At 40.0% G+C, this 11,122-nt stretch overlaps 1 protein-coding gene across 1 annotated transcript in view; it reads left to right on the top strand.

Annotated features, from left to right (window-relative positions):
• The window catches only part of STARD9 (StAR related lipid transfer domain containing 9), a 127,849-nt gene that overhangs the window by 94,959 nt on the left and 21,768 nt on the right, over positions 1–11,122 (top strand). The window contains exons 22-23 of the mRNA XM_068398216.1: positions 4,522–4,712; positions 9,867–10,350. Coding sequence (XP_068254317.1) covers positions 4,522–4,712; positions 9,867–10,350 — 675 coding nt within the window. The remainder of the gene's footprint in view (positions 1–4,521; positions 4,713–9,866; positions 10,351–11,122) is intronic.

Genomic DNA, 11,122 nt, shown 5'->3' on the forward strand with positions numbered 1-11,122 from the left:
CAGTAGAAGTGTTTGGGGAAGAGGGGAGGAGAATTGCACAATAGGATCCTGGAGAGCTGACGACAAAACAGGCTGGAAAAAAATGTGGATTTACAGATGGTTCATTTAGCATGCGTCATGCAAACTTTGTGGAGAGAAAAATGAGATGGAAAAGCAGTCTGGCAGCATTGGTATAATATGAAAATTTTCTGAGTAATTTGTGATTATCTTTAAGGTTGGTGTCTTTCTGTTGTTGTAATTTTACTTGCTGTTTTTAAAGGTTTACTTGGAGGAAGGGTAACTGTTGACACTTCTTGCTGCATTTGGTACACCTAGAAATCTGCGTGCTTTTATGAAATTCTGTGCAGGGTTGCTTTTTTATATATGCTGTATGACAAAGTATGCTGATTCCATGAAACCAAGATTTTATGTATGTCTTGATACCTACAGAAATGAAGCTGTTTGTCTTATGTTTGTCCTAAGGTTATATTATTTCCTGCTAGAACTATACTGAGTGTAGATTGCTTATGTGGGAAGACAGGAATACAAGCGACAGCAGAAATCGGTCTGTGCTTGATTCCTGTATCTCATAGTATTCCTGTATCTCATAGTATTCTTGTATTTCAAGTCTAAATTTAACAGTACATCTGATTAAAGATGTTTCAGATGAAAGAAATTAGTGATCTCATCTACCTATTACAGATTAAGGCTGAATTCTTATGTTAACTGGATTGATATTTATTTTTAGTTTAATCATTCAAATGTATTACACAAGCTGATTGTACTGTAAATTGTCTGTTAGGTGATTTAGCTATGAAGTGTGTGTGAATCTGTTATTTTCTTTCTGGGCCATTGTCATCTCATTTTTTACTGTAGGTTGTTGTGTTATTTCCACAAACCAGCAAGAGTGTTTTGACGTGACATAGCATGTTCGAAGGTAGAAAGGGAGCATTCTTACTTCATTTTCTTGGTTTCAGCAGTTTCTGTGACAGACAGATCTGTATCCCAAACCAGCCAGTCATTTTGCTCTCACAGTCATTTGTTTCATGGCCAGAGGAAAAACATCTTCTGGCATACCTGTATTATGTAAGTGGCTCTGCATGAATTTTAATTACCTTTTTGTTCCACTTGAGAAAACCAACTTTAAGAAGCAACTTCATAAAAAGGTGTTTAATGTTCAGTCTCTGTATTCAGACCTGTCTTTGCTGCCCTGACTGGTTTTTGTTTTGTACTATTAAAAATTAGGAGATGAAGCAGAGGCACTGAAATAGCAGCAGAACTGCAATTCGTATATATACCTTCAGCAACAGTATTTTATTATAGGAACTTTAACCTTAGAGAGAGAGAATTGTGCCAACTAGCTACCTCACCAGAACAAAAGCAGTAATAATACTGTAATCATTGCTGTGCCATGTTTGTTCTTCCACGGTTTAAAGTGAAGTAGGGGTATGCCTCTGTACTCTGCCTTTTTGGCGTGTAGTCGTAGTATGGAGCTGTGATTAATACCATCAGTTTGGCCTGCATCGTGTTCTGCTTTGTGTGCAAACACACATGCCTGTTGGAAAGGATCTTACAGTTTCATGTTAGTTCAGCAAAAAGTCATTACCACACACATGAGGGAATACGCTAGCGCTGCTGAGAACAGCAAACAACACAATTCCATGTGCATTGTTTGCATTGCTTATCCTCTGATGCTTTATTAAAGGGGGGAGGGGGTTCAGCATTGTTGGAAAGTATGGGAAGAGCTTGCGGCCCTCTCCCAACTGTAAACAGATGTTACCTAACTACCTCTGCAAGCATTGTGAGGTCTTTGGATTAAAATACAACACTGAGTTGTTGCATATACTTAAATGTTCTGGGTTTCAATTTGTAAACAGTTTGAACCCTGATAGGTAGATTTTATGGAAAGGATGGCTGAGAGCTAAAAGTCATGGTTAGGAAGAATATGAGACATTTTGTAAGAGGAATTTTATTTTATCTAGTGTTAGTAAACAGTTGCAGAACAAGAATTCTTTATCTACTGTTGTACTATCATGCTCCGCTTTTCAGCCTTATTGGCAATGATTTACTCAGTTTCCTCAATCTCATACAAAATGGTGCTAATAATGATAAATGAATAGAAATCAGCTCTTCTGATACTTTCTGATATTTGATAATATTAATGGATCCTCATTGCTCCTCTTGGATGAATGTACTTTGCTTCTTTCACACATGTCTCCAACTGACTTGCCCAAGGTCATGCAATTGTCCAGTAACAAATTTAGACTCACATTTTTTTGACTTTCATACCACCATAGGAATCAGAGCTTTTATATATCTGTTAGCAAAGCCGGTTAAAGACTACCCCATCATCAGAGTATGTGCAGAGACTTAACATTTACAATTGCTTTAAGGTTTGTGAGTTTTAACATACCAGCAAGAAGAGGATTCAGCTGACATCAAGGCTCTGTTAGGTTTAGCATATAGGCATCCACAGGCAGTCCTTGCCCTGAAGATATTGCAGCCTAAGTATGTGAAATCACAGAGGTGATATAACTGCTCCAAAATCAGAGAGGTTTAGTCTCACATCAGTTCTTTAACCTTCAGATTATATGACTGCTCCATTACATTTCCCTTGGAAAATATAGAAGATAACCTGGAAGCCGCATTCAGGGAAAGCCTCCCTCAGAGTTGTCATTAAAACCATGGGAGTTTTTCCTAAACGAGATCCTTCAGATTGAATACTATGTTTGAAAAGTGATTCTTCTTTAACCAGTCTAGCTTTAACCTCTGAGTTTGTCTCCCAGTAGCTGGTGGCATTACAAATACTTGAACAGATGGAGATTTGTAATGGCCATACGAGCATTTCACTGCTGCAGTGAAGTGTCAATTCAAACCTGCTTCAGCTGAATGAGAAATGAGGCATCCCACTCCTGTTTCCTGGAGATCAATTAAAGTTTATCTGAGAGGAAAAAATTACAAATCACAGATTGTTGGCATCTTTGTAGTCAAGCCAAGGACAAATAGCTCTTGGATCTACCTGTTCTTATAACTTGTTCCTCTGGGTCCCAAACAGACAGAAACCATTTAGCAGATGACAGTAGCAAAGTTTGTACCCTGACTGTTTGCACTGTGCCAGACAATTGAACAGAAGATGCTCCTTTTCAGTTGTTCTCACCAGCATTACATTTACGTAAACGTTAAAACCAAACTGAATTCTCTTTTCCTAAGGTGAGCAAAAGAGAGTCACAGTAATATTGTAAATCATTGAGAATCTTAAGGCTTTTATGTAGTGAGGCTTTCCCACTGCTTCTTAAGAAAGGGAAATGTATGTTCCATGTAAAGGTACTCCAGAAGATTTGCAGACTTTTTCTACATTTTTTCTGTAGAAATGGTTGCTTTGAACTCATGCTTACAGTCCTAAACAGAGATGTCAAACTAATTCCTATGTAGCAACAGTCAAATGCTCTTTTCATACAGGTGGCTTTATATTGGTAATGATTTTACAAACATCATGATGTTTCCAAAGCATTCCCTTTGAAATTATATTTTTATTTTCTTTTGACCTTCAGGGACTCTTTTAGAGTTTTGATACCTTTGCTCTCTTTAAAAGTATACTAAATATGTCATTATAACAAATACATTATTTACTTCATTAGTAAAATATATTAATTTTTTTTTTCAGGATATAAAGATTACATTTTTTGAGGTTACATATAATAATGTGGCAAAGATCATATATCACCTTTATATATAATATAACTTTAACATTAAGAATTTCTGATGATAATGTGTGGACAGGTAGAATATAAATTCCTTTCAGAGGGTTAACGTGTTTTGAATATTATCATGGATGATGCTAAGAATAGATACTATTTTGATTGTTACTCTGTGTGCTTGTAAAATTTTGGCAAACAGTCAGGAACCAAACATCTTGGAGGGGACTGTAAGGCAGTTTTTCACAGGTTAGTCACTTTTGTGATCACAATTCTGCTCCAAATATAGAAGCAGTAACCTAATACAGTTGTTGCATCCAACAGAGCATTAGATGATCAAGTTCTTTCCTTGGTGCTGCCAGTGTAATCTCAACAATGCCTGTAACCCTTTCTAGGGTGGAGATTTTTGATCTGAAAACAGAGAAGAATGTCACTTCTGTAAAGCACTTCGAAGTACTTAGATGACAAATATCCTATATAGTGCTTATAAAATTTTATAACATATAAACAACCCTCCTCTCCAGTTTCATTTCTGGAAGATCTACAGCAAAATGAAAAGTGACATTTTAAAAACTCTTTTTGCTATTATCTTTCTGGTGATGAAATTTTCTGCTTCACCACAAGAGCTTTCATGTTTGCTGGCATTTATGATGCTTACAGGATTGTAGCCTGCTGTGACATGCATATACACAGCTACTTTACCATCATGAGTTTTTGTCATAATGCCTCCTTATTGAACAAGACAATATGTTGAATGTTGTCTGTCTGTCTTTAGTAAGATAAGTTGGTTTATTAAAATGTTTGGTATTTGCTTCTGGTTTAAATTCACTGTCAATATTTCTAACAGGAGAGAGACAGATGCTGTGCATGAAGAGTACAAGCAGAAACTCAGAGACCAGGAAACTTTCCACAGAAAACAAATTCAACGGCAGCAGCTCTATATTGAGGATTTAAAGCAGCAGATCCTGAGAGGACAGATCAAAGCAGAGCGTGAACTAGAAAATGACCAAGCACTAATCAACCAGCAGATCCAAGAAAGTGGGTACCTGCCTCTTCCCTTCTCTCACTTCCCTTCCATTACTACATTCTTTCATCCTTTTGATGTTTTTGTCCTAGTTATGCTTTATAGTATGGGTGGAACTTTTATTATGGCTTATTACTAGTTTTCTCTTATAACTGCCTTTCCCTTGAGAACAGTTATTAAGCTTTGATTAGGACTAAAGGGTCTCCTTCGCAGTGCACCAGCAGCACTATTTCATCAGCTCTGCAAGTCACTGCTGGGAGATACAGCACCAGCACGTTACTCCCCTGTGGCACTGAGCCTCTTGTCTCCCAGGCTGCTCCCCATCCTTCCGCCGTGCAGCTTTACACTGCTCGTATCTGTAGTGCAGCTCTGCCATGTTGCAACGTAGACCGAGTCTGCTATTGTGCTTAGGTTTTTCTTGTGATATACCTCTGCTTCATCCAATGAGTTGTTCTGGGACATTAAAATTGAGATGACTGTAGTAGTTCCTACCGTAAGCTTTCAGGAGAAACTGCTCTAACAACAGGATGTGATAGGAACCAAGCAGCACTTCCAAGACAGCGACGTATGTGTTGGTTGAGATACTCTCCTTACGCGTTTCATGACAATGTCTCCTGTAATAATATAGACCATTTTCACATGCTTTTAATGAATCTCACTGATTAGGAAATATAGGGCCATGGCATAAGACGATGGCTCAAACTGATTTTTCTGTGGTTGCTATCTGAGTTTTAAGCAATGAAAACAAAGAAAACACATTTGAGAAGTAGGTGGGACACTGACATTCAGAGCTAAAATCCCAGCCCCAAATTAAGATTAAAAATAAGATGCAGGTTTTATTTACCCTGAAGGTGATTAATTAGTGGTATTGCATTCTCCACTGCTGAATTTGTTTTAAACCAAAACTGGATCAGAAAGAGAGGCATGCTTTGGTTCAAATAGGAGTTATTTCTAGGAAGTTCTTTAGTGGTACACAAGAGTACTAAAGGCTAGATCAGCGATCAGATTTTGAATGGCAAATAGCTATGTCAGAAGGTGGAACCACCACTTATTTGGAGAGGTATTTTTCAGTGTCAGTGTCTCCTGGTCCCCAGAAGTGCTGCTTTGCATGCAGGCAGACATATTCAGCAAGATGTTCTCTTTAATATCTTTATCAATGATCTGGATGAGGGGATCGAGTGCACCCTCAGTAAGTTCACAGACGACACCAAGTTGGGCCGGACTTTTGATCTGCTTGAGGGTAGGACAGACTGGATCAATGGGCCGAGGCCAATTGTATGAGGTTCAATAAGGCTGTGTCAGGTCCTGCACTTGGGTCACAACAACCCCATGCACCACTACAGGCTTGGGGAAGAGTGGCTGAAAGCTGCCTGGCAGAAAAGGACCTGGGGGTGTTGATCGATCACTGGCTGAATATGAGCCAGCAGTGTGCCCAGGTGGCCAAGGCGGCCAACAGCATCCTGGCTTGTATCAGAAATAGTGTGGCCAGCAGGTCTAGGGAAGTGATCGTTCCCCTGTACTTGGCACTGGTGAGGCTGCACCTCGAGTACTCTGTTCAGTTTTGGGCCCCTCACTACAAGAAAGACATTGACGTGCTGGAGCGAGTCCAAAGAAGGGCAACGAAGCTGGTGAAGGGTCCTGAGCACAAGTCTTATGAGGAGCAGCTGAGGGAACTGGGGTTGTTTAGTCTGGAGAAAAGGAGGCTCAGTGGAGACCTTATAGCTCTCTACAACTATCTGAAAGGAGGTTGTAGCGAGGCAGGTGCTAGTCTCTTCTCCCAAGTAACAAATGATAGGACGAGAGGAAATGGCCTCAAGTTGTGCCAGGGGAGGTTTAGATTGGATACTAGGAAAAATTTCTTGACCAAAAGGGTTGTCAAACATTGGAACAGGCTGCCCAGGGAAGTGTTTGAGTCACCATCCCTAGAGGTATTTAAAAGATGTGTAGATGTGGTGCTTAGGGACATGGTTTAGTGGTGGACTTGGCAGTGCTGGGTTAACAGTTGGACTTGATGATCTCAAAGGTCCTTTCCAACCAAAACAATTCTATGATTCTATGTCTTGGTGGGGTTGGGCTGCCCTTTAACAAGTTTATAGACTGATTTGGGAATATTTTAAACCTTGTTTTTTTGACCACTGAAATTGGGTGGTTATGGTGTTCTCTAGTTTGTACTCTAATGAATGATTTGATCCAGGTTTCCTGATAACCAAAGTATGCCTATTACAAAGGCACTGTTCCCACTTGGCAAAACCTGCTATTGGTTCCTGGAAGAAGAAAACTTCTGTGAATTTTTGGAAGCTTCTCAGACACAAACATGCAGTCTGCTATCTTTTAATTATGCCATCCACAATGAAGAGATTAAAAGGAAATTGTGGTGATAGGATGTGCAGGAATGGACTTAGGATATGTAGATAGTACAGAGAACCAGGAGAATTCCCCCAAAATATCTTTACTTTGTGGCTCTGTAGACTTGCTCTCTGCTTCCATGTAATTCTGCTGTTTTCGCTGTGTTCACGCAAAGCTTAGCCAGGCAGGTAGTTTTTGCCAGCCAAATGCAATTCTTCACTTGGCAACCCACCAAAGTTCTCCACCTTTTCTGCGCCCTCTGTGTCTCAGCTCCTGACAGAGGCAAGTTTGTGAGCAGAGATTAATTAGCATCTTAGAGCTTGCAGCTCTGTTGCAGGGAAACTCTTATTTGCCAAATATTCTGCTTGCTAGAAACATGCTAAAGAGGACAGATCTGTAAACAAAGAGTTGAGAAAAAAGCTTTCTATGTGAAAGTTAAAAATGTTATTAAGAAAAATTAACTAAAATAATGACTGAAGTGCTTCCCTTTTATCCGTAGAGTAACCATAGAATTAGAATTCCTACTTCTGTGCGTGTGCTGTGTGCAGAGCCGCCAACACAAACAGGACAGGAGACTCATTGTGGTAGGGATCACTAATGAAGTATGTTTGACAAGATCTGTAGTCAACAAACAAATGATGCTGACAATGCCTATGCACTAATGATTTCTTACATTAGGGAAGCCTCCACAGCCCAAAATTCTTCTCTTGCAGCTCAGCTGTGCAGAGCTGCAGGTAGCCCTCGTTCATCACATCCGACTTAAAGGCCTCTTAATTCCTAACTCCCTGAATAAGCAACGAAAGGTTGCTTATTCAGTAAAGGACTGCAGATTGAAGGTAAGCCCAGCTAAAACAGTAAGACAGAAGTGCTTTGAAAAGCTTTGAGAAATGCTCTTACTTGTCAAGGAACCTTCCCTGTGATTTTTACATTGCTTTTTCAGCTAAGGATATTTTTTTGTTTGCTTTGTGCAGCTGAATATGTATATTTTTATAGCAGCATAAAATGAACAAACTCTGCTTCATTAAAAGAACATGTCCTAGCCATCAGACACAATCTGGTAGTGGTGATCTCAATAATCCCTTCTTTTGATTGTCGCAGTTCATAATAGCTCAGATTGAAGCCAGTGCACTCTGAAAAACCTCTAAGCACATCCCCTGCATGGAATAAAGTAGTCTTGCAACCAGGGTTAAAAACAAATCCACCTGGTGTTCTGTGTTCTTTACTGCTTCCCCATTGACTGCAAAGATCAGGTTCTGGGTATTTAGAGAAGACTGTGTGTAAGCAGAGGTAACATATATTTTATTATCAAATTAGGTTAATCAGTTGGTTTGGAAGCACATTTAGCATTTATGAAATATGGGGGACATTAACAAAAGCAGAGAAGCTAACTCTCTTTATGGAGCAGAGTGGTGATTTTATGAAAAATATGCATTGACTGGTGGTATGAGCTTGTCTTTTTTGAATTATGTTTATTCTGACAGCTAAAGGCTGTGTTGGCTTCACCTGTGTCCTTGCCATTTGATTTATTTCAAGTACATTACATGCTAAAGTGCTGATGTACAAGGTATGTGGGCTCCCATCAGGCTGTTTTGGCAAGTGCTTGCTGGAGCAGCCGTAGTTGCTACAGGTAGTAAATTTGTGGTTGTTGCTCCACCTCAGCCAGGTGCAACACAGGGTTTGTGTTGCTTGGGAAGTTTCCATCTGATCGGTTTAGAGAGGCCAGCAGAACTGTCCAGCAGGTACCTATACGGTGGCTTCCTTGTGGCCTTGTCTTCAACCCACTTTGAAGGTTGCATGCCTATCCACAGGACTGGAAGCTGGCAGCTGCCCCAGCAAATGAGGCACACCCCAACTGGGGCGTAGAGAGGTCTAGCCTTCAGGCTTACTGAACTTGCCACCAATAAGAGCAAACACAAAAGATGCCATTTCCTGTGCTAAACAAAGTTCCTTAGCATGACTCTGGGCTCCCTCATTTTCAGCACGCCTAGGTAAGTGAGAGAAAATAGTTTCTAGGTGGTTTTTGTTGGTTCAGTCAAGTTAAGGAGGAAAGGATAGGAGCAAAAGGTGCAAAGAGAAATGTTTGGTTTAGAATGGTCGTAAAACACTCAAATGTTACTGACTTCTCATCAGCTTATTTTTTCACTCGAAATCTAGGAATTTACTAGCCAAAGGCTCATCAGTGTGTGCATGAAATTCTGTTTGCTGCATTAACACCAAGGCTCTGTTTAGCTCTGTACAACTTCCTCTTCTAGTTCCCTTGTTACCTCTGCTCTCAGCGCATATGCATTCATTCCCTAAGTAACACATACAAAGTTTAACATGTGACTTCAGAATAATTAAAGCAGAAGAGGTAGCATATTTCACAGTAAAAAGCTAATGAAGTCATACTTCACTACTGTGAATATGTGCCCTCTGTCTGAAAAGTGCACAGAATTGCACACAGGCCTTTTAACGCTTCCACTGTATTTTAACAACAAAATTGAGGTGACGTTTGAGTGTAATCTTTGAGAAATTGAAATGTGTTCTACTTTTTGCTTACAAACAAGGTCTGATCCACCAGTCTCCTTAGCTGTATCAGCCAAGTCCCTGCTTATATCTTGCCATTGTTACCCGAGTCCTAATCCCAATGGAAAGGCTTTCAGTTATCAAAAAAGTGCAGCAAGGACACATTTTTCTCTAAATGGTTTGTCAAGACTCTGCTCTACATGCATAGGAATTCTGTTCTCACCTGTGCTCTCAAGGCTGATTAAACTAAGGAACAAGATACTAATGAACAATGTTTTTCCCTATGATTTTTATTTTGATCATTGTTTTGTTTACAGACCAGCAGTGGCTTATAAATGAGAATAAACGACTGGCTGCCCTTCAGCAACAGCAGAGGGAGTTTTCAGTGCAAACAGAGTCTCTGCTGTGTGCAGAGGCTGAGGTGCAGAGTACCATTGGGCTGGAAATCTGCCCTTCCCTGCTACAGCAGAACAAGAAGAGACTGGTGCAGCTGGAGCTCTTGAGAAGATACTCCTTAAAAAAGGCAGAAAGAAACATAAGACGAAAGAAGGTCAAATTCCAGCTGGAAAGGATAGTCAAGAAGCAGAAGTTATTGGAAGCCAAGCAAAACCTAGAGCAGCTGGAAGCTAGCTGCTGGCTCAATGAAGAGTGGGTGAAACAATCCCAAGTCCTAAATGAAAATACTGCTGTACGGTCCTCTTTGGATCACCAATTGCAAAAGAGAAGGAAGTCATTGGGTTCAAGTTCCTTGCAGCACAGGCAGCATTCATTCTGCTACCCACATCTACCCCAGGTACCCAGGTAAGTTAACATCTGCCAATTCCTCTGCACTTTCAAAAGTCATTTGAATTCAATGTATTTTCAGTGGCCATCTGTAATCCAGAATGCCTTTCAATGTATTGAAACAATCCCAAAACTTGCAGTATCAGTGAACTTACTATGTTCTATGTCACACTGGAGCTGTTTGTCCTTTTTTCCTCAGATCTGTACAGTGCATTCCCTGCTTAGCTCTTTGACGTGGTCTTTCTCACTGTTTTTTACATTCCTCCCTCAAGCCTTTCTGCACTTTTTATCCTTTTGTGAATGCTTTCCAGAACTGACTTAACTCTTGTTCTTACCTTGTTCAAACTGTTGGTAAATACTCATTTCTGCATCGTTTTATCTTGATTAGGGTCAAACTCTTCCTTTAGAATATTTGTCTCATTGGGGGTGATTCTAGATTGGACTTCTAAGTTGGGCAGCCTTTCTCAAGCGGAACAAACATCTCTACACAATGCTAAAAAATTGGGGTGCTAAGGTGTCTATCACAGCATGGTCCTGGAGACAGGAAATAGCTAAACTCTGCTAAGTGGATTTCTATGACTTAGAATGATCCTTTATTTTTAACTAATGTTTGCAGATACTTAAGCCTACAGAGACTAAATACCAAGCTGTACCACACAGCATCAAGCTATTCCTTTGTGTTGCAGAACATATTTCAGGACATCTACGGGCCTGTATGGTTACTGAGAGAATTTTTTATTTATTCTCTGCTAGAATTTGCTTTGAAAGGCATTAAGCTTGTTGCTTCATG

This window comes from Nyctibius grandis, chromosome 4, assembly GCF_013368605.1.
Source record: "Nyctibius grandis isolate bNycGra1 chromosome 4, bNycGra1.pri, whole genome shotgun sequence".
Lineage (NCBI taxonomy): Eukaryota > Metazoa > Chordata > Aves > Nyctibiiformes > Nyctibiidae > Nyctibius > Nyctibius grandis.